General features: G+C 39.8%; 1 protein-coding gene and 1 long non-coding RNA gene across 6 annotated transcripts in view; one reads left to right on the top strand and one right to left on the bottom strand.

Annotated features, from left to right (window-relative positions):
• The first annotated feature begins 12 nt into the window (after window positions 1–12).
• On the top strand, window positions 13–21,095 carry LOC133509505 (uncharacterized). Of its 2 annotated transcripts, none has more exons than XR_009797359.1 (3): window positions 13–85; window positions 937–1,050; window positions 19,448–21,095. It is a non-coding gene; the product is annotated as an uncharacterized LOC133509505 (long non-coding RNA). The 2 variants fall into 2 exon arrangements; XR_009797369.1 differs by having other exon boundaries at window positions 31–85; window positions 884–1,050.
• sacm1la (SAC1 like phosphatidylinositide phosphatase a) overlaps window positions 3,138–23,987 on the bottom strand; it is a 30,434-nt gene continuing 9,584 nt past the window's right edge. For 3 of the 4 annotated variants that reach the window (XM_061836048.1, XM_061836124.1, XM_061835957.1), the window contains 11 exons: window positions 23,844–23,930; window positions 23,697–23,765; window positions 21,104–21,183; window positions 18,497–18,595; window positions 11,862–12,000; window positions 11,721–11,790; window positions 11,574–11,646; window positions 11,367–11,460; window positions 7,789–7,881; window positions 7,655–7,712; window positions 3,138–5,173 (listed from right to left, as the gene is read on the bottom strand). In XM_061836048.1, coding sequence (XP_061692032.1) covers window positions 4,980–5,173; window positions 7,655–7,712; window positions 7,789–7,881; window positions 11,367–11,460; window positions 11,574–11,646; window positions 11,721–11,790; window positions 11,862–12,000; window positions 18,497–18,595; window positions 21,104–21,183; window positions 23,697–23,765; window positions 23,844–23,930 — 1,056 coding nt within the window. In that variant the 3' untranslated portion in view covers window positions 3,138–4,979. The remainder of the gene's footprint in view (window positions 5,174–7,654; window positions 7,713–7,788; window positions 7,882–11,366; window positions 11,461–11,573; window positions 11,647–11,720; window positions 11,791–11,861; window positions 12,001–18,496; window positions 18,596–21,103; window positions 21,184–23,696; window positions 23,766–23,843; window positions 23,931–23,987) is intronic. The other variant, XM_061836147.1, reaches the window with a different exon arrangement.

The following is a 23,987-nucleotide window of genomic DNA, read 5'->3' as shown; positions in this document are numbered from 1 at the left end:
GGAAATGCGTCATGCAGTACTTGGGCCGGAGTGAAAGAAAAAGTACGTACTTTATGAGTTGCCCTTGAGTGCTACATTCTGGAAGGTAATTGAAACATACTTTTTTTTTTGTAAAACTAAACGTATGGTTACAATTGGGAAGAAAAATATTACATTTTATGAGTCTAACGATAAAAAACTGTGCAAAATTATTTACATCATTTTGTGAGGTAAATTTAACTTTCACAAATCCAAATTTCTAAAATCAGCTCCAGTATTCATCCATCCATCCATCCAGGCATTTTCATAGCCGGTTTTCTTAACAAGGGTCGCGGGGAGTGCTGGACCCTATCTCATCTGTCAACGGACAGGAGGCAGGGTACACCCTGGACTGGTTTCCAGCCAATCGCAGGACACAGAGACAATCGCACTCACAATCATACCTAGATGCAATTTAGAGTGTCCAATTAATGTTGCATGTTTTTAGGATGTGAGAGGAAACTAGTCTTCTTCTTCTTTTCCTTTTGGCTTGTTTCAATTAGGAGTCGCCACAGCGTGTCATCTTTTTCCATCTAAACCTCTCTCATGCATCTTCCTCTCTAACCCCTACAGTCTTCATGTCCTCCCTCACAACATCCACCAACCTTTTCTTTGGTCTTCCTCTCGCTCTTTTGCCTGGAAGCGCCATCTTCAGCACCCTTCTACTAATAAACTCCCTCTCTTGCCTCTGGACATGTCCAAATCATCGAAGTCTGCTCTCTCTAACCTTGTCTCCAAAACATCCAACTTTGGCTGTCCCTCTAATGACCTCATTTCTAATCCTATCCAACCTACTCACTCCGAGCGAGAATGTCAACATCTTCGTTTCTGCTACCTCAAGTTCTGCTTCCTGTTGTTTCTTCAGTGCCACCGTCTCTAATCCGTCCCATCATGGCCGGCCTCACCATTGTTTTATAGACTTTGCCCTTCATCCTAGCGGAGACTCTTGTTACATAGAACATCAGACACCTTCCGCCAACTGTTCCACCCCGCTTGGACCAGTTTCTTCACCGGTAACAAAGGCTACCATTGGTAAGACACTACACCGCCAGGTACTCTAATCCTGTAGTTTCATACCTGTCCCCTTGCTTAAAGAGCAAATGACACAAAAATATACATTGTAAAAAAAACTACATATAATATCAATCACTTTGATGATAATACAAGTCCAAAAAAGTTGGCTCCCTTCTCCCCGCCGACCCACCTCTGCGTCGGGGCCACGGGTGAACAGCGGCTAACGACACATTTAGCATTCCTGACTTGCGTACTATTAAGTTATTATGACGCAGATCTCTTGTTACGTTCTGAGAGAAGGATTGCGTCAACGGGCGCGCACGGATCTTTTTATTATTACTGCTACTTTCGGACAAGTACACTGCCTTCCTGGAACATTTCCCGGAAATAACATTTGTTCCGGTTTGGTGAATACACGTCGTTTGGCTAGTTAGCCTGTACGTGTTACACGCTACTCAACTGTCTTTGTTCTTCTATTTTGTTGTTGTTTTTTTGTCTTGTATTGTGTGTGATTAAGTGCTGTTATATTTTTCTGGTTTGACCAAGGGGATTTATTCTAAAATCACACATAACATATGCTATAAACTAAGATGAATTAGTCCCCCCAAGCTATTATTTTCTTTTAATAGCTCTATACACACCTACCTGTCATTTGGAACACACAAAGCTCTTGTCCTTTGCACCTGTGCAATCCATTATTGACAACGAATTGGGTCTTTTGGAAATATGTGAAGAGTGAATCCATCCTCCCGAGTGTTTGAGCAAAATCAATTAATACAACGAGCTGGCATTTTGGCTAACGAAGATGTAATTTCTCGCTTGTACAATACACTCGACCCCGCTACTGCAAAAAAAAAAAAAAAAAGGCACTTCCTGGTTCTTCTTCAACACAAAATCCTAGAGACTTTTCATGGTGGGAGTTGGAGGAGAAAAAAAAAAAAAAAAAAAAAAAAAAAAAAAAATCAATATACGTTGACATTCTGATGTGCTGTGAACAAACATGAGTCCATTCTGGTTGATTTTTTTTTTTTGGGTGGCGGGGTTAACAACATACTAAATTTCATGTTTTAGGTATCAGTGGCACTTTAAGCCAGTGCGTGTCCAGGCCAGTCTGAAGTTTGCTCACGAAAATTTGGATGATCTAGAAGAGGATAGGAAAAATATCATATGGTCAAATGAAACTAAACTATAACTTTTTGGTAAAAACTCAACTTGTACATGTTTGGAGGAGAGAAAAAATGCTGAGTTGCATCCAAAGAATGCCATACTTGCAGTGAAGCATAGGGGTGGAAACATCTTCCTTTGGGGAAGTTTTTCTACAGAGGGACCAGGATGACTGATCCATACAAATGGAAAAAATGAATAGGGCCATGTATCGAGAGATTTGGGTGAAAACTGCCTTCCATCTGAAAGGGCATTTGAAGATGAAATGTGGCTTTCATTAAGATAATGATCCCCAAAATACCACTTGGTCAACAAAGTGGCTTTATAAGAAGCATCTCAAGGTCTTGGAGTGGCCTAGCCAGTCTTCAGATCTCAACCCATAGAAAACCTTTACAGAGAGTTTAAAATCTGTGTTGTCGTCCTGCGACAGCTCCAAAACATCACTGCTCTTGATGAGATGTGCATGGAGGATTGAGCCAAAATACCAGCAAGTGAGTGAAAATCATAAGAATTAATTAAAAAAATGTGACCTCAGTCATTACCAACAAATGCTAAATAAAGTATTGAGATAAACTTTTGTTTTTGTCCAGATATTTCCCACCATAATTTGGTAATAAATACTTGAAAAAAATCAGAGAAAAAGAAAAATCGAGAGAAAATCAATCTTTTCTTCTTTTTTCTTATTTTGTATACCTTTGACAAAAATAAGGTCCTGCATATCTGCGACCCTAGTGAAGATAAGCAGTACAGAAGATGAATGAATTATAACCTTTGATGGATAATTACCAAAAATTAAAATACTCAATAAAATTGATTTTCAAAAGGAAATTCAGCAGACCTTTGTCTTTACCGTTATTGATCAGATTACATGAAAATTAGAGCTCTATTGAATTATGTATTTAAGTAGCCAAAAAATAGTTAAACAGAAGACTGCCAAAAAGTCAGTTTACAGTAGTTTATTGTCCAATATACAGTATAAACAAATCCATGAAGTCTTAACTGAATTTATAAGTAGTGATGTCTGCTAAGGAAAATAAAAAGATACCATAAATCCAGAAAGAGATCTGTGATACCATCGGATTTCTGCATATTTCCAAGTTAATGTAATTTACTAGCTCAACACTTAAAATTTAGCAAAATAAATTCACAAAAAAATATTTGGAATAGCAGTGACACTGAATCACATACCAAATACTGTATGATCACATAACATACAAGCTATAGTAATGCAGTACATGAATGTATTTATTACACTGTACTGTATATAGTATATGGTACGTCAATATAAGTACAACACAAAACACAGGACTCTGAATACAAACCCTAAATGAAGTCACACAATTTTGACATAGGGAACCAAAGGAAAGAAAATGTGTAACGTTATGCAGTATACAGAAACATCTGGTTTGAAGAATATGAAGCTTTCTGTGCAAATAAGGATGGAAAACTAGTTCCTCTATTCTTTTGTTTATAATACAATAATTCATTATTCATCTATCAGGTTGAGGAACTACGCAATTGAATAGCTTCTTCAAAATATTAGTTAGCAAATCATGATTTTGTGTGTGCAAATATTCACTATAAGTGTGCAAAATCCTGTTAAATTAAAACAATTAGGGAATTACTTTGAATATTTAGAAGACTGCACTGTATCCTTGTAGTTATGTTACTACATATACAGGGGGGAAAAAAGATTGAATATAAATATAGCAGTTAAAAAACTCATGTACGAAATGATTTTAATGTTCAGTACTTCTAATAGTTCAAATTTAATAATACTATATAACTTAAAAGATGCAAAGGTTTCATAGAAGTGTCATATTTAGTCATGTGCTAAAAGACATTAGTCTAAAGTAATTTTTAGATATATGTTCTTGGGAATCACCATGATACACCATGACAAAATAAATTATCTATCACTTGATTTGTTTCAGAACTACATGCATCTTGCTCCAATCTAATTACCATTTTTTAAATGCTTATATATTTTTTTCCCAAATGGTGTACAGATGCCTCAAAGGCACCTGTTAGCAGCAAGACACTGAAGAGGCACAATTTTAATCCACGATTGAACAAAATACTAGATTTTAGTAATAGAGTGAACCCTGGTATAGTTATGGTTCAGTATTTGCCAATTCACCTACTCACTGATATTTTTAAGGGAACCTATCATACACTGGAAAACTCATGTGTTGTGTTTTTTTTTGTGCTCAGGCCAAAGCAATAACTGTATTGGTTTGGCATGAGCTGGTATCAAGGTACCAAGGAAATTTTGAAGACATATGCAGAGCTTCATTTGGGGGAAAAAAGGAGTCATTTTGTACCATCTATATGCAGTTACAAGTGCTTTTAAGGAGTGGTGTCACTTATTTGTGGATTTTAGCTTTTCACGGCAAGGCTTGGTCTGTATGCCCACGTTTAGTGAGGATTTACTGTATACACAAAATTATAATGACACAAAAAAAATCCTGAAGTACAGTTCACATAAAAGAGGATGTGTGAAGAATAGAGTAATAGTGGCAGTTGACAGTACTTTGTCTCCACATAAATGTTGACCAATCAGGAAAATCTGTAAAAAATTACCGATAGGCTTTATGGAACAGAGCAGACATATTCTAAATTTTAGCCTCTGTAAAGCACAAAAAAAAAAATGGAGGGAAGTCAGGACAGATCAGACAACAGTCTAGTCTTCATATGTGGAAAGAGAAAAATAATGTTGACAAGATGTCTTAGTCTCGTACGCAAGCTGTTATATCCTTTACCCTAAGATGCACAATCACAACTCAGTCCATTTTCTCTTTATGTACAAGTTTAGGAGCATCCACAAAGTCTTGCCCATTAAAGAGGATGATTGTAGCTGTAATCGCACTGCATGCGCCCCAAAACATCACATATGCCAAAGTCTCTGTCCATGTGTCACCTGAAAGAAGACAAAGCCCAAGTAGGATCAATGTTGCTTGGGATCCATCTGTGTATGCTAAAATAATAAACACAAAGGTCAAAAATATTCAAACAGCGTAAGATTGTAAAATTTATAATTTCAAAGTTTGTCCACTCATAGACATTAAAGTTCAGAAATTTAATCGCACCAAAATTACCATAATGATGGAATTCTTGATTTTACATGGTAGGGTTACTATCCAAATAACTTTAAAATGCTAAGCTGACAGAACTGTAGCTTTGTCTTAAAAGCAAATTCATACTGATATATTGTTAGAAATACAAAAGATCCAATGGTCTTGGAATGTATGACAACTATTTCCCAAGGTTATAATTTCGAAAGGTACTTGGATGAGTGTATTAATTTCTATGTGAAAAGCAACTAATGGATCACTTAAACATGAAAAAAAGTATGAAAAGTAAATCCATCCTCCTGAGTGTTCGAACAATATCCAGCAATACAACGAGCTGGCATTTTAGCTAACATGAAGGAACAACGAGCTACCTTCCAGCAGGTAAACTAGTAGAAACAGACGAGCCAGCCTAAGTGCGCTGCTGCTGTAACGTCACTTCCTGCTTCTTCTCAAAAACAAATCCCTCGGGAGGATTTTCATGGCGGGAGTTACAAAAAGCCATATACATCAAAATCTTGTTTTGTGGTGAAAAAACAGATGGGTCCATTCCATCTGCCTTTTTCCCCCCATTAATAACATACTAAAAATCATGCATTTTATGATGGTGGACCTTTAAGAACAGTCACAGAGTTGTTCTGAAGTCACTCCGTTATTTTAGCTGTGCACTTTGTGTCATTGTCTGGTTCAAAGGGGAAACTTTGGCTCAGTCAGAGGTCCTAAGCACTCCGCAGAAGGTTTTACTCAAGGCTATTCCTATACTTGACCGCATTCATCTTTCCTACGATTGCAATCAGTTGTCCTGTCCCTAAACCTGAAAAACACCCCCACAGCATGATTCTGCCCCCACCATGCTTCACTGCTGGGACTGTACTAAATAGGTGATGAGCTGTACCTGGTTTTCTCCACATTCTCCACACACACCACTTAGAATTATGGACAAAACATTCTCTCTTGGTCTCAGACCACTGAACCTTATTTTTCACAATCTTCAAGTTCTTCAGATGTTTGTTTTTGTTCCCCCCCTGCAACTTCTATACAGGCATTCATGTGTTTTGCACTCAGGAGAGGCTTCTGTCAGGCCACTCTGCCGTAATGCCCTGAACGTGAGGGGCTTCAGTGACAGAGCTGGTTGACTTTCTAGGACTTTCTCCCATCTCATGATTGGATCTCGACTGGATCTCTGGATCTCAGCCATAGTGATCTTTGGGTTCTTCGTTACCTCTTTCTGACCAAGGCTTTTTTCCTTTGATTGTTCAGTTTTGCCAGATGGGCAGCTCTAGGAAAAGTTCTAGTTGTCCCAAACGTCATTTAAGGATTATAGAGGGAACCTTAAATGCAGCAGATTTTTTTTTGTAACCTTGGTCAGAAATATGTCTTGTCATAATTTTGTCTTTGAGCTCTTCAGGTAGCTCCTTTGACTACATGATTCTCATTTGCTCTGATGTGCACTGTGAGCTTTAAGGTCTTGTAACACAGGTGTCAAACAAGGGGCCAGATCCAGCCCACTGCATGGTTTTTTATGGCCACCTCAAGGTAAATATGTATCAACTTCCATGATTATGGTTCAGATCAGTATCAAAACGTCAAATGTCATGTAATGTTGAGATATCACAAGCAGTAGTTTAAAAACCTATTACTCTGGACTTCTGATTCCAAAAATGGTTCATAAATTTGTATAAATATGATGAGGCGGTTAAAGATTTTTATGGTTCCACAGTCATAACAGCCCTCTGGGGGAAACTAAGTAAAATGTGGCCCGTGACAAAAATTTGTTTGACACCTCTGTTTTATATATAAAGGTGTGTAGCATCTGAAACCATGTCCAAATCAGTGTAATCAAACAGCAATAAAGGTGTAGAACCATCAAAGATCATCAGAAGAAATGGCCAGCACCACAGTTAAATATGACTGTCAGAGCAAGGATCTGAATCCTGTATAATATCTATTTCAGTTTCTTTTTTAATCTGCAAAAATATCAACAAGTCATTATGGGGTGGTGTGTGTACTGTAAAATTACTGAGAAACAAAATTAACTTAAATGATTTTAACAAATGTTTGCAATACAACAAAAATTGAAAAAATTATGGGGGTCTGAATACTTTCTGTATCCACTGAATACTGTCTTTTTACAGACAGTTTACAGTTTATGTGACTGTCGAGCAGAAACTGTAAACTGTCCATCGATCTGGTTTTCATACTGTCCAGTGAGGAGGAAGTTGGTTAAATAAAAAATAAATAAGATAAAAAGTTGTACCACCAATTTATGTGGGGATTTAGTCAGTTTTATATAAGTAATATGATAATTGGTTAAAAAAAAAAAGTGTAACAATTGTTTACACAGGGTGTTGAAAATAGTGCTGATTAAATAGAAATGAAGAACTTACCAGCCATGAGAAGACATACGATGCACATCGAGAATGCCACCAACATGACGATAGGTAGCTAAATTACAGGATTCAAAGACAACATTGAAGATCAATCCTGGTGATGCAAATTGACTAAATACTGATCAACTGACCGTAAGGAACTTCCAGTCCTTCTGCACCCTCAAAGGCCCGGGGCTGTCTGATTCATCAATGGCAAAATTTCCCAAAAACAAATCAATTGAATCCTGAAACCAAAGAAAGAAGTGTGACGATCTTTGTGTCGCATTATCATACATATGTGCATTATAGCGCTGTATAAAATAAATTAAATTCAATAGTACTGCCTCGAGTACCCAGGGTGTGCACACCAGAAAGAGCAGAACAATAGCTACTGTATTAAAGGAAAAAATATTTTACTTTATTACTTTGTTTTATACATTCACTTCAACCAAGGAAGTTGAGTAACAAGCATGATCACAGAACTAACTAAACTCATTAGTCAAGGGTTCACTGTAATTGAATATGGTCACATGAGATGCGTTTCTGAAAGCTGCGTAAAGCATGTTACACAGAAAAAAATATCTGAGATTCCTGGTTTTAGCCCCATTCCTCAAGACCAACTCAAAACAAAGGACAGTTATTGGATGGATAAAAAGATTATCCAGTGTAGTAAGAGTGATTTTTCCCCCTTCACTCCCTGATCTACTCTGGTAACGGTCAAGGCTGACATCAGGTATCCATGTGGATGGATGGATACACACACGCATGCACACACACACTTACATATATTGATACCTCTCGTTTAGCCTTTGCCACCTTTACCTTTGCCCTACGTCGCATCTCGATGTACTCCCTTTTGCCTCTACTCAGTCCTCTCAGTGTCCCACTTCTTCTTTGCTAAATCCCTTTCCTTGGATGACTCCCTGTATTTTGGGGGTCCACCACCAAGTCTCCTTCTCCACTTTCCTACCAGAAGATACACCAAGTACTCGCCTGCCTGTCTCTCTGATCACCTTGGCTATAGTAGTCCAGTCTTCCGCGAGCTTCTGCTGTCCATCAACAGCCTGTCTCACCTCTTTCCGAAAACCCGGAGCTTCCACCACATGGTTCTCTATTCACTCTTTGTCTTCTTAATCTTCCTACCCACCACCAGAATCATCCTACACACCACCATCCTATGCTGTCGACACTACACTCTCCCCTACCACTACTTTACAGTCAGTAATCTCCTACGGATTACATCGTCTGCACAAAATATAATCCACCTGGGTGCTTCTACCTCTGCTCTTGTAGGTCACTATACGTTCCTGCCTCTTCTGGAAATAAGTGTTCACTACAGCCATCTCCATCCTTTTTGCAAAGTTCACCACCATCTGACCCTCAAAGTTCCTCTCCTGGATGCCGAACTTACCCATCACTTCTTCATCGCCCCTGTTTTCTTCACCAATATGTCCATTACAATCTGCACTAATCACAACTCTCTCGCTGTCTGGGATGCTCAGAACTACTTCATCTAGTTCCTTCCAGAATTTCTCATTCAACTCTAGGTCACATCCTACCTGTGGGGCATAGCCGCTAACCACATTATACATAACACTCTCAATTTCAAACTTTAGTCTCATCTCTCGATCTGATACTCTTTTCACCTCCAAGACATTCTTAGCTAGCTCTTCCTTTAAAATAACCCCTACTCCATTTCTCTTCCCATCTACTCATTGGTAGAATAATTTAAACCCTGCTCCTAAACTTCTAGACTTGCTACCTTTCCACCTGCTCTCTTGGATGCACAGTACAGCAACCTTTCTCCTAATCATCATGTCAACCAACACCTGAGCTTTTCCTGTCATAGTCCCAACATTCAAAGTCCCTACACTCAGTTGTAGGCTCCGTGCATTCCTCTTTTTCTTCTGACGACGAATCAGATTTCCTCCTCTTGTGTTCGACCCACAGTAGCTTAATTTCCACTGATGCCCTGCAGGTACACCAGGTTGGACACGAAAGAAGGAGAAAAATATCTCAACAGGTTGGCCAGAGAGAGGGATAGAGATGGGAAGGATGTGCAGCAGGTAAGGGTGATTAAGGATCGAGATGGAAATGTGTTGACTGGTGCCAGTAGTGTGCTAAATAGATGGAAAGAATACTTTGAGAAGTTGATGAATGAAGAAAATGAGAGAGAAGGAAGAGTTGAAGAGGCACGTGTGAATGACCAAGAAGTGGCAATGATTAGTAAGGGGGAAATTAGAAAGGCACTACAAAGGATGAAAAATGGAAATACTACCAGGTGAAAAGATGCCTAAGGAATGGAGGAAAAGTGTACTAGTTCCCATTTTTAAGAACAAAGGCGATGTTCAGAGCTGTGGGAATTATAGAGAAATAAAGCTGATGAGCCACACAATAAAGTTATGGGAAAGAGTCGTGGAGGCTAGACTCAGGACAGAAGTAAGTATCTGTGAACAACAGTATGGTTTCATGCCTATGTGCGTGAATGAGAAAGGTGGAGGGGGAAGAGTGAGGCTACAGGGAAAAGAGATAGCACGGGTGGATGACTTCAAATATTTAGGGTCAACAATCCAGAGTAATGGTGAGTGTGGTAAGGAAGTGAAGAAACGGGTTCATGCAGGTTGGAACAGCTGGCGGATGGTGTCTGGTGTGTTAAGTGACAGAAGAGTCTCTGCTAGGATGAAGGGCAAAATTTATAAAACAGTGGTGAGGCCGGCCATGATGTACGGGTTAGAGACGGTGGCGCTGAAGAAACAACGAGCAAAAGTTACATTGGTGAAACCGAAGCAATGTAACAACAGCGTGACAGACATGACATATCAGTGCGTCACGGATATTCGGTGCTACATGAGAAGATGTCACGCGTTTGATTTGTTTGTGACTTTCTGTACTGCAATAAAAATGTTATTTTATTGTTTAACTAGACATTTGTACTGTTGTAATTTTTATCTCAAGTATGCAAAGTACAAATTCTATACTGATGATTAATCATTCTGGTACCCACACGGCAACTCTGAATAGTAACAATATGGTAATATCATACAGTGTTTTCAATTGTACAGTATATGTACAGTATAAATTCATAATACTGTAGATATATTTCTCAGGTTTTATAATTCAAAAATTAACTAAATACCTTTTTGTCTAAAATATGGAAAGTACAAATCCTGTTTACATATTTTAAACTGTGGTACCCTCATAAATACATTCCCCGCTACTTTACGGTTTTCACTTTTCGCGGGTGGTTCTGGTGCCAATTCACCGCGAAAAATTAGGTACACACACACACACACACACACGTATCCATGTGAGTACAGAGAAGATGGTCAGTATTCACGAGGGAATGTGTCTTTTTTTTTTTTTTTCCGTAATCAAAATGTACCCAATAAAGTCCCCGTCCTAGTTGTTATTCCTTAAAATAACAGCATGAATATAATTGTGGTCATGTTATGGTGACCAAGCATGAGCAACTTTACTGGTCAATTAGCAGGATGTTGGACCATGGATTCATGATATTACATTTTCATCATAACGAGTTCCATAAGTGTTTAGCAAATACTGTATGTTCATATTTTTTTCAATTTTTTTTCAATATTGTACTGACCATTTAGTGAGTCCTGATCTAATATAAAATATTTCGTATTTAGTAATGACTGTTATCAATAAAGATGTACATTTTTAAAACATTTATTTTTAATGCAGTAATAATGTCCATGGTACTGGAACATACTTGTCTGAAGCCATCAGAGAAGTTGTTTTTGTAATACCGGATCACAGAGTTCCAACCATCCATCAACAACCCCCAGTGTGTTCTTTTTCCTGTCCTGAGTAGGGGGAAAGGAAAAACCTTTGTCAAATAGAAGATAAGAAACTAAAATATTGACAACCTTGAAAACACAAAAGTTAGTCATTTGATATTCAAAAAGTATTACTGTACCTCGTGAAGTCTGTCTTTAATGCACCAGTTCCTGCATACTGTACCGCACATGCATTTGCATTGTCAGCCCATGCTGGTTAGAAAGCAGAGATATAAGGGTATGCTGGTATCACACGCAACATGCTAACAAGCTGATATTAGCATTACCGTTTTTGTAGATCTTCTCAAAGTCAGCCTGTTCTTCAAGTCGTTGTCCTACATTTAAAACACCCATTCTCTGAAGAGACACAGCCCGATACACATTTCAACCATCATTTAATGTGTTTTTTTCCCTCAGTTAATGTATACCTGTAGCTGAGACTGCAAAGAGCGTCGTGCTAAAAGGCTTTGGATGACATTGGTTCTGTCCAAGCAGTCCATACAGTTACTGCGAAAGACACCTTTCTGCTGGACGAGTACCTTTCCGTCCAAGTTCACCATGAAGTAACTGGACATAGAGAGAAATTTATTGTCCCCATCTTTGTTTTGTAACACTTACATATTACCAGAAACACGTACATATACCAAATGTAAAAAAAAAAAGTATTGAAACGACAACGTCAAATGCTTTTTGTTGCATGCTGAAGACATTTGGATTTTAGTTCAAGAGATAAATAGACAGAAATTCAGAATTCCAGCTTTTATTTCATCGTATTTACGTCTAGATGTGTTTAACAACTCAGAACAGAGCACCTTTTCTCTGAAGCCATCACTTTTCCAGTGAGCAAAAGTATAGGAAGAAACATTAAATTAACATAACATGGATAACGTTTAATTTTTGGTGACCATAACGCTTACTCACAATAACTGTGTCAAGTCTGCAACCCGTTGACTTTCTCACTGTTGGATTCTTCATTTGAAATGCTTTTCCTGGTTTTTACTGCAGCCTCTTTCAGTTCTTGTTAATTTCTGTGGGTTTCTCCATTGAGTCTCCTCTTGAGAAGGTAAATTGCACTCTATTGAGTTAAGGTCCAGTGATTGACTTGGACAGTCTAAAACTTTCTACTTTTCTCCCTGATGGAATCCTTTACTGTGTTGGGAGTGTGTTTTAGGTCACTCATGTTGCATGATGAAGCTTCTTCTGATAAGTTTGGATGCATCTTTCTGTAAACTGTCAGACAAAATGTTTTAGACTACAAAATTCAATCTTCTGCTACAATCTTGAGTTACATTTTCAATAAGGTTTAGCAAGACTGTTCCAGAAATAGCCATGCAAGCCCAACCCAAGACATTACCTACACCACACCACAAAGATGAGTTTGAGTATTTTAGAGAATAGGCAGATGCTCTTTCTTCATACTTTGGCCTTTCCATCACTTTGGTAGAACTTAATCTTAGTTTCATCAGGCCATAAAATGGCTCAGCTCTGTACTTTGGAGAATCCAATCTGGCCTTCAGATTATTTTTGCTGTTGAGTGGTTTGCATATTGTTGTATGGTATGGCATATTTCTTCTCGAGATTCTTCTTGTGATACCTTTACCCCTGGCCTTTGGAGGTTGGCAGTGATGTCACTCACTGTTGACTTTGTGTTTCTTCACAGTTCTCACAATGTTTCTGTCATCAACTGCTATTGATACCCTGACCTGTTTGATGTCTGTTGCTCAGTACGCCAGTAGTTTCTTTTTCAAAACATTACAAATTGCTGTATTGGTTATGCTCAATGTTTGTGCAATAGCTCTGATAGATTTTCCCTCTCTTCGCAGCTTCAAAATGGTTTGCTTCCCTCCTATAGACAGCACTCTGGTCTTCATTTTTGATTAACAGCATATGTACTTTTCACAGGTGAAACCTACACCCAAAAACAACCACTATCAATCTAGAAGGCAACACTTGTACACCTAGAAACACCCAACATGTTCCAATACGTTTGATCACTTGATATAGAGATGAAAGTGGACCTTCGTTAAAATTCCTGAAAATACAAATGCAAGCACTCCCCCTGGGAAATTTTTGAAAAAAAATGGATGGCTGTGGTGCATTCTGGCGATATCTGTAAACAAAATTCAGACAAAAATTGAAAGTAAAATTTCCAAGTCCTGACCAAAAAAAAAAAAAAAAATTGGGCAGAAGTTTCCCAAGGGCCAAGCCCAAATTTTTTTGCCCCCCCCCCCATCCCCCCTAGTACTGGATAGCACAAAATGACATTTGTCATTAAAATATGCTTAAAATATGCCAGTTTATCTCAAGACAAATGAATTCAGTGAACTATTCAGTAAAAAGACATCTAAAATTGTCCTTTTCCCACTTTATAGTATAGATATAGAATATACACAAAAATATATCCAGAACTTCTATATCATACAGCAAAACATGTTAAAGAGGTTGATCTGTAGTAATTACTATTAACGTTTAAGTCTCAAACTTGTTACGTCGCGTTGCACTGATACACTCGACCACATTGCTCACTATTTTAGATATAGATCTAGTATTACTAATAGTATAATCAGTTGGCTTTAATATTTTGATTATATATATATATATATATATATATATATATAAATAAAAACACACAGTCACATGTGAAAACTGTACGGGTGTGGTCAGTCATGCTTGCAGATAAAGTTGTGGGTACGTTTAGGGAAATCCTTAAAATAACTTACTGGATTAATGTAACATAACTTCTTCTTCTTTTCCTTTCGGCTTGTCCCGTTAGGGGTCGCCACAGCGTGTCATCTTTTGCCATCTTAGCCTATCTCCTGCATCTTCCTCTCTAACCCCAACTGCCCTCATGTCTTCCCTCACCACATCCATAAACCTTCTCTTTGGTCTTCCTCTCGCTCTTTTGCCTGGGAGCTCCATCCTCAGCATCCTTCTACCAATATACTCACTCTCTCGCCTCTGAACATGTCCAAACCATCGAAGTCTGCTCTCTCGAATCTTGTCTCCAAAACATCCAGCTTTGGCTGTCCCTCGAATGAGCTCATTTCTAATCCTATCCAACCTGCTCACTCCGAGCGAGAACCTCAACATCTTCATTTCTGCCACCTCCAGTTCAGCTTCCTGTTGTTTCTTCAGTGCCACCGTCTCTAATCCGTACATCATGGCCGGCCTCACCACTGTTTTGTAAACTTTGCCCTTCATCCTAGCAGACACTCTTCTGTCACATAACACACCAGACACCTTTCGCCAGCTGTTCCAACCTGCTTGGACCCGTTTCTTCACTTCCTGACCACACTCTCCATTGCTCTGTATTGTTGACCCCAAGTATTTGAAGTCGTCCACCCTCGCTATCTCTTCTCCCTGTAGCCTCACTCTTCCCCCTCTACTTTTCTCATTCACGCACATATATTCTGTTTTACTTCGGCTAATCTTCATTCCTCTCCTTTCCAGTGCATGTCTCCATCTTTCCAATTGTTCCTCTGCATGCTCCCTGCTTTCACTGCATATGACAATATCATCTGCGAACATCATGGTCCAAGGGGATTCCAGTCTAACCTCATCTGTCAGCCTATCCATTACCACTGCAAATAGGAAGGGGCTCAGAGCTGATCCCTGATGCAGTCCCACCTCCACCTTAAATTCCTCTGTCACACCTAAGGCACACCTCACCATTGTTCTGCTACCATCATACATGTCCTGTACTATTTTAACATACTTCTCTGCCACACCAGACTTACGCATGCAGTACCACAGTTCCTCTCTTGGTACTCTGTCATAGGCTTTCTCTAGATCCACAAAGACACAATGTAGCTCCTTCTGACCTTCTCTGTACTTTTCCACGAGCATCCTCAAGGCAAATAATGCATCTGTGGTGCTCTTTCTAGGCATGAAACCATACTGTTGCTTGCAGATACTTACTTCTGTCCTGAGTCTAGCCTCCACTACTCTTTCCCATAACTTCATTGTGTGGCTCATCAACTTTATTCCTCTATAGTTCCCACAGCTCTGAACATCCCCTTTGTTCTTAAAAATGGGAACTAGAACACTTTTCCTCCATTCTTCAGGCATCTTTTCACCCGCTAGTATTCTGTTGAATAAGTTGGTCAAAAACTCCACAGCCATCTCTCCAAATTGCTTCCATACCTCTACCGGTATGTCATCAGGACCAACTGCCTTTCCATTTTTCATCCTTTGTAGTGCCTTTCTGACTTCCCCCTTAGTAATCATTTCCACTTCCTGGTCCTTCACTCTTGCCTCTTCAACTCTTCCTTCTCTCTCGTTTTCTTCATTCATCAATTTCTCAAAGTATTCTTTCCATCTATTTAGTACACTACCGGCACCAGTCAACACATTTCCATCTCTATCCTTAATCACCCTTACCTGCTGCACATCCTTCCCATCTCTATCCCTCTGTCTGGCCAACCTGTAGAGATCCTTTTCTCCTTCTTTCGTGTCCAACCTGGTGTACATGTCTTCATATGCCTCTTGTTTAACCTTTGCCACCTCTACTTTTGCCCTACGTCGCATCTCGATGTACTCCTTTCGCCTCTCCTCAGTCCTCTCAGTATCCCACTTCTTCTTCGCTAATCTCTTTCCTTGTATGACTCCCTGTATTTTGGGGTTCCACCACCAAGTCTCCTTCTCCCCTTTCCTACCAGATGACACACCAAGTACTCTCCTGCCTGTCTCTCTGATCACCTTGGCTGTCGTCGTCCAGTCTTCCGGGAGCTTCGGTTGTCCATCGAGAGCCTGTCTCACCTCTTTCCGGAAGGCCGCACAACATTCTTCCTTTCTCAGCTTCCACCACATGGTTCTCTGCTCTACCTTTGTCTTCTTAATCTTCCTACCCACCACCAGAATCATCCTACAAACTACCATCCTATGCTGTCGAGCTACACTCTCCCCTACCACTACTTTACAGTCAGTAACCTCCTTCAGATTACATCGTCTGCACAAAATATAATCTACCTGCGTGGTTCTACCTCCGCTCTTGTAGGTCACTATATGTTCCTCCCTCTTCTGGAAATAAGTGTTCACTACAGCCATCTCCATCCTTTTTGCAAAGTCCACCACCATCTGCCCTTCAAAGTTCCTTTCATGGATGCCGTACTTACCCATCACTTCTTCATCGCCCCTGTTTCCTTTACCAATATGTCCATTACAATCTGCACCAATCACAACTCTCTCTCGCTGTCTGGGATGCTCAGAACTACTTCATCTAGTTCCTTCCAGAATTTCTCTTTCAACTCTAGGTCACATCCTACCTGTGGTGCATAGCCGCTAACCACATTATACATAACACCCTCAATTTCAAATTTTAGTCTCATCACTCGATCTGATACTCTTTTCACCTCCAAGACATTCTTAGCCAGCTCTTCCTTTAAAATAACCCCTACTCCATTTCTCTTCCCATCTACTCCGTGGTAGAATAATTTAAACCCTGCTCCCAAACTTCTAGCCTTACTACCTTTCCACCTGCTCTCTTGGATGCACAGAATATCAACCTTTCTCCTAATCATCATGTCAACCAACTCCTGTGCTTTTCCTGTCATAGTCCCAACATTCAAAGTCCCTACACTCAGTTGTAGGCTCTGTGCATTCCTCTTTTTCTTCTGACGCTGGATCCGGTTTCCTCCTCTTCTTTGTCTTCGACCCACAGTAGCTGAATTTCCACCGACGCCCTGCAGGTTAGCAGTGCCGGGGGCGGGCGTTGTTAACCCGGGCCACGACCGATCCGGTATGGGATTCTTTAGATGAACGCTCATATTTGTTTGGCACAGTTTTTACGCCGGATGCCCTTCCTGACGCAACCCTCTGCATTTATCCGGGCTTGGGACCGGCCTACAGATTGCACTGGTTTGTGCCCCCATAGGGCTGCATTTAATGTAACATAACTGGAAATTGAAAATAAAATACACAAATACATAACTAAAATAGAAAACTAAAATTTAAAACTCAGAAATGATAATTTCCAATTTCAACTGATATTAGGAGAACATGATATAAAACGGTATTTAAACATTTTCATCAATAAAAATTCTTGATCTGACAAACTGAAGAAAAGTTAAATGCACTGGCCTGTCAAGGAATAAACACGAACGGTTTATACTCGCAATGTAATGAAGATGCTGAAAGTTTACTTAAACATAAACTGCGTTAGTGGCAACAAGCTTGCGATACACTTCAAACAAACATTCCCGTCGGCAATCGTGACATATGTTGTGGGGGGAGGGGGGGGACGCACCACGGGACTGCCGTAAATAGGAGGCCGCTCGACGTATTGGCCACACCTGAATCAAGCGAAGAGGTGGATGATAGTCGAATATTTTTTTCCGCCTTCACACTGCCTCACAAACGACGCAATGAGCACCCGTGGTGTAACTGAAATTCCTTTGACATCGCTCATGACGTTGATGACTTTCGACGTAAATGCGCTCGCATTACGTGCAGCAGTTCTGAACATGTGCTTTCGTTCATGCTCCGTTTATGCTCAGTACGGTTAACTTGCATTTCCTGTTGCCGGGTGAATACCGGTTGGAGCTTTTTGGAGCAGGCTTGTTTAGTTCCCAACGTTTATGAAATAAACGCGTAAATTAATGTCAAGACCACACAAAATAAGCGACGTCTTGAGAGAATGTGAGGGGAGGGGCGTTACTCTTACTCATGTTCATGCCTCAACATGGCTACGCTCGTGAAAGCAAAACAACAAACTCAAGCGCATGTTCGTTCAATGTTGTCAACTAATAACCGGATTAATTTTTCCTCAATTTTCCGGAGCAATTTTCATGAAAATTTAAAAATCCGGAATTCCAGGAAAACCCGAAGGACTTTCATCACTGTTGATAAGTGGGTGGGTTCAAATGAAAGTGCACTGTCCTGAGTTGTTCAACACATCTAGATCCAAAGACCATGAAATAAAGGCTAGAATTCTAAACTTTTGTCTCATATTAATTCATATCTTTTGATGTGAAACCCAAATGTCTTCAGGATATAACAAAAACAAAGGAATTGATGTTGTCATTCCAACACTTATGGAGGGGAATGTAACTGCGGTGTAATGTACCTGTATTCATCTTGTGTCTCAGCTACAGCATCCACCAAGATCTGAAGACGATCCCATCTCATGTGGCTACATTCTTTGTGGAAGTCAAAGGCTATGTAACTGTGGATGTAGACCAAAATGTTCTGAACAGCAAATGGTCACTTAAAAACCTGTGAAATATTGCCTCATCTTGTTTCTATTATAATGGAACGGTGGGGATAACTTATTAGCACATCTGCCTCAAAGTTCTGAGGAACCAGGTGCAAGAGCGGGTGTCAATTGTCTTGCTTAGGTTTTTTTAGGTGGGTATGTAGTACAGTAAGTTAAATATATTTTGATATGCCAAAAAAAAAATATTTTTTCAGTCACTCATATTTGAAAAATGTACGGGTGTGGTCAGTAATGCCCGCAGATATAAAGTTGCAGGTGTGAATAGGAATGGAGGTGTTAAACCCAAGTATGTAGTTGTTACCTCATACCATAATCATAATTTATTGACACTGCACAGAGTGAGACAGACATTTTTAAAGAGGTCAATAGACATTCAATTTCAATTTTTGGCTCATGATGTTGATAACTTTCGACGTAAATGCACTCACAGTACATGACAAACATCGGAACATGTGCTTTTGGCATAACTTCCGAACATGCTCAGTTAACTTGCATTTCCTGCTTATGGGTGAATACTGATTGTTTAGGAACAGGCTTGTTTTGTTCCCAACATTTATGAAATAAACATGTAAATTAATGTCAAGACTACACAAAATAAGAGACATCTTTCAATATCTATGTATTTCTATTCGTAAAAAAAATTTACACGCACGATTTTTCGTGCTCTACTGTGCAGATTTGCGAGTGCAATGGCACGCAGGTCAAATCACATTGACTGCCTGCCCTTTAATGGGTTAAATTTAATGTATTGACTAATAAGGCATATTCCATTGGAAAAAACATAATCAGATAATCCCTCAGGTGTCGCAATGGCTGGTATTGGTTAGGATGCCACAGTGTGGAGTGTCCTCTGCAATTTGTGGCCAATTCCGGTACCCCAGGAACAAAGCACGATCAACGGCGACCGTGGAACAGTGCCTGCTAGAACAAATGGAGGTAAATTCCTTTATTAATATTGCCAAATTCAATCAAGAAGGCGCTGGCATCCCCACTCCACCCGCCTTGTAACAGCATGGGCGTGTCATGTGTCACATGGGAGCCATGCGGCTCGATGTGTGGGTCACGTGATGTAATGCGGGTACAGTCGCCCATGCAGGAGTATCAAGAAGCCTTAAGGGAAATCCCTGAAGCCCCTACGGAGTAGACTTATTTGTGATCTTGCTCTTTCGGTCACAACTCAGAGCTCGTTTTAGGTGAGGGGAAGACTGTATATTGGGTGTTAAACATGTCTCTCTTTGTCTCACCTCCTTTTTCACCATGACAGACCAATACAGAGCCTGCATCACAAGAGACGCTGCAGTGATCCGCCTGTTGATCTACACTTTTCTTCCCTCACTTGTGAATGAGACCCTGAGATACTTGAACCCCTCTACTTGGGCCAGACTCTTTGCCTCAACCGAGAGACGGTACACCACCCTTTTCCAACTCAGGGTCATGGCCTCAGATTAGTCGGTGCTGATTTTTATCCCGGCCGGTTCACACGACTGCAAACTACAACAGCGAGAGTTAAAAGTTCACAGCTTGAAGCCATCATAACCAGACCATCTGCAAAAAGGAGAGATGTAAAACTGACTGAAGAGCCCATATTAAGGGGTCCAATTCCACATACTTACAGAGAACCCTCACAGGACTCCCCAAGGGACGCAGTCGAACGTTTTTTCCAAGTCCATAAAACACAAGAAGACTGTTTGGGCGAACCTCAAAGCACCGTACAGAACACTGCTGAGGGTTTTCTTTTTTTGTTTGTTTTTGTTTTTATCTCCCCAGCTCGCTCAGGTTACAATATTTGGTGAATTTCACAATATAAAAATAAAAAAGGACTCGTGTTCACCATGCAGTAATTTTGCTGCATGTATACCACTCAAAATAAGCCAATAACTGTCGTCTATGATCCGTAAATGCACGAATGAGTATTTCATTAAGTGAACGTTACAGGGTGAATGTTCAGAGCTGAATCATGAACTGAATGATATAGTACAGAAAGAGCTGAACAATTCTTTGTAACCAATTCTTGTAATTCAGAATAGCTCAAAGAATTAAGAATTACTGATGCCACTGTAAAAGTATATTCACACAAAATGAATTGTCTGAGTGAGAGTAAAAGGTCAATGAAAGCCTAGTTTTATTCAGGTTTTACACTAATTTCAGTTTTAAACCATATTTCCACTGAAACTTTAGATTGAATTCCCCATTAGCATTCAGACGGTCAAATGTTAATCTTCCATAATAGTAAGTAAATTTCTTTCAGCTTGTCCCTTTCGGGGTCACCACAGCGTGACATCTCAGATGAACGCACATATGTTTGGCACAATTTTTACGCCGGATGCCCTTCCTGCAAGTTGGAATAGTCAGAAGACATGTTGCAGCGTTGTTACTATTTTCTGTAGGCTATGTTGTTCTTACACGTCTCACACACAAAAAAAAAAAAAAAAAAACAATAAAATTAGTACTACTTACTTGAGCATACCATTATTCATGGTGGACACCATCTTTGCAAATGCCTGTTCGAGTGGCTTTTCAGATCCTTTCTGATTTACCTGGAAAATAATACACAATATATACATGTCAATAGAAAATAGTATTATTTTTTTAACAGACTTAAATAGTACAGCTAAATGGTCAAAGGCAATTGGTTTAAATGTCAAGTGTCATGAAATGGATGATTCTTAGTATGTTATTAATGAAAAAACGTCAGCCAATACAGGCCCATGCATTTTTCACCACAAAACATGATTTTGACGTATACAGCTTTTTGTAACTCCCGCCATGAAAATCCTCTCGAGGGATTTGTTTTTGAGAAGCAGGAAGTGACGTAAAGGACAGCGGTGCCCCCAAGTGGACTCGTTTGTTTCCATTAGTTTTATCTCCATGAAGGTAGCTTGTTGTTCCTTCATGTTAGCCAAAATGCCGGCTCATTGCATTGCTGGACATTGCTTGAACACTCGGGAGAATGGATTTAGCCTTCATAAGTTTGCAAGAGACCTGGTTCGTTGTGAAAAATGGATTGCACGGGTGCAGAGGATGAGAGCTTCGCGGGTTCCAAATAGCAGGTAGGCAGTTATGCGACCTGGCTCGACGGTGTTCAACAAGTACTGCGGCGGCTTTGAACATCCGCCTAAAAGCAGCATGGCTCGGCTCCATTATATGCCACCACGGCGCCGAAAATCAGCTACACCGGCTGAGGCTCCGCATTTGGCGGTCACTGATTCTCCGAAGAGTGCTCGTCGGGCTTTGGGGACGGGGGCGGCTCTGAAGAACTCAGCCGCGTGCACGCATAAAGCGCCCCGGCTCGACTGTGTTGCTCAGTACTGCGGCATCTGTGAACACCTCCCTATAGCAGCACCGCTCGGCTCTGTCATAAGCCACACCAGCCGCCTGCAATGAGCCGCGATGGCTCATCTCCGCCGCAAAAGTGGATCGGACAGGGATGGGGTTTGGCCGTGATCGCATATAATCTGAATATGGCTCGAAACAATAGTGTTATATTGCCCCGGTAACGTCATTCGGCTGTGTAGTGTTCTCCTTTTCGAAAAGAGCTTCTGTGTCAGAAGGGGCGCGTTTGTCTCCCTTAGTTAGGGTGCACCGCGTGTTTTCATTCCAAATGTCTAGGTGACGTCACGGACGGAGGATGCAGCCAATATGGCGACCACTTGGATACCTTCTGCAACTTTGCGCATGGATGACGCGCTCTCCGCTCGCATTTATTTTTTCGTAGACATTGAAGTGAATAATGTCATATGTATTTTTCATTACAATATCTATAGGGATGACACTTGGGCTTTAAAGATGCCCATATTTACCATAGGAAATGAAAATAATTGCAGCACTATGGAGGTCCTGAGTGCTGCAAAGCATGCAGGGAGGATGTAAATAGTATTTAAAGTGCATATTTTGTGAGTCACTTTGTCATTTGTTTTATTATTTGGTAGTTATGCTATTCTGTTTGCGGTTGTATAATTTTAGTTTCGACGTGACACTGAACGTGTTCAACACAGTCAATAATGACCTGCCTACACAGCCAGTTTATGGGGTAATGTAAGCTTCTGCTTACAGATGTGAAATGCAATTGTTTCTCACTGTCTCATGAGCACAATCATACAGCAGCTTACATACATGCTAAAACACATGCTGGCAAGTATTCTGACAGTGTAACCAGAGTGTACTGTATTAATACTGGATCCATTATCTGCAGATTTTTGTCAATCACGGGGCTGTAAAGAACATGACCCCCAAGAACACTGTATAGCAAAGCACATGTATACATATAGAGCATTTCATACAGAGTAACTCAATGTGCTTTACATGATTAAAAGCATTTGAATATAAAGAAATAAAACATTTAAAACAAGGAAAATGATGAGATACAATACTGATTAGTATATATGTGATAAACTACATTCCTTTTTCCACACAAGCTATGTGGTGATTTTGGTCCTGCTTAAGTCCTCTAAGTCACACAGAGACAACAGAGTGTGGATGGGGATGAAAAAGGGACATTACAAACAATTTGTTAAATAATTACTCAAAAATTGATTATTAAAAATGAACTGTATGTTTTTTGGAGCACATATTACATAGAGAATTTGTAGATGAAATATGGACCAAGAGGAACACATATATTTAAAATAATTTCTTCTTATTGGTCCTAGAAGTGTAAATATAAATTAAGAATTGTTCATTTTAAATGCCTCTACATTTTCTTTCTTTGGTATATTGCATCTCACAGCACTTGTGTACCTCTGTTATCAAACATATTGAACTCACCACAGGAGTCTAAGGGGTTTTAACCTGACTGCTAACTTTATGTAACTTCTGATATGTACTGTATTGATGTTCAATAAATACATCCTTGTTCAAAAAGCCAAAGAAAAACAGGAACACACATGCAGTGTCATTGAGATGCATTGAACAGACCTTAGTTAATGTCTAATAGTTGATCATGGTTGACTGTTATTTGAGGTTTTGAGCAACATTAAAAATGTGATCCTCCACTAAACAGTCAAATTCAGACTTGACATTTGGCCTAACTGAATTTGGATGTTTGACTCACCAGATTAAGAACTGTTTGTTTCCCGTAGATTAGGAGCTGAGAGTCAAAATGCCTCTGGAAACCATCCAACTGAAACATGTTTGCAAGCGGTTAGTATTAACTTCTCTCCAGTGAAAGACCACCACACCAACTATTCTAAATTCTTACATGACTGGTTGTTTTGCTGATAATAGGTTTTGGTTTGTATTTCAGGTTGGGCCTTTGACTCCAATAAAAAGGCATAGATCCTCTTGTCTGTGGTACAAAAAAAAATATGGATGGATTGATCTTCAGCAACTTTTAAACACACTC

Source organism: Syngnathoides biaculeatus, chromosome 1 (assembly GCF_019802595.1).
Source record: "Syngnathoides biaculeatus isolate LvHL_M chromosome 1, ASM1980259v1, whole genome shotgun sequence".
NCBI classification, from domain to species: Eukaryota; Metazoa; Chordata; class Actinopteri; order Syngnathiformes; family Syngnathidae; genus Syngnathoides; species Syngnathoides biaculeatus.
Note: the sequence above shows the minus strand (reverse complement) of the source record. Positions and strands in the feature narration are given on the sequence as shown.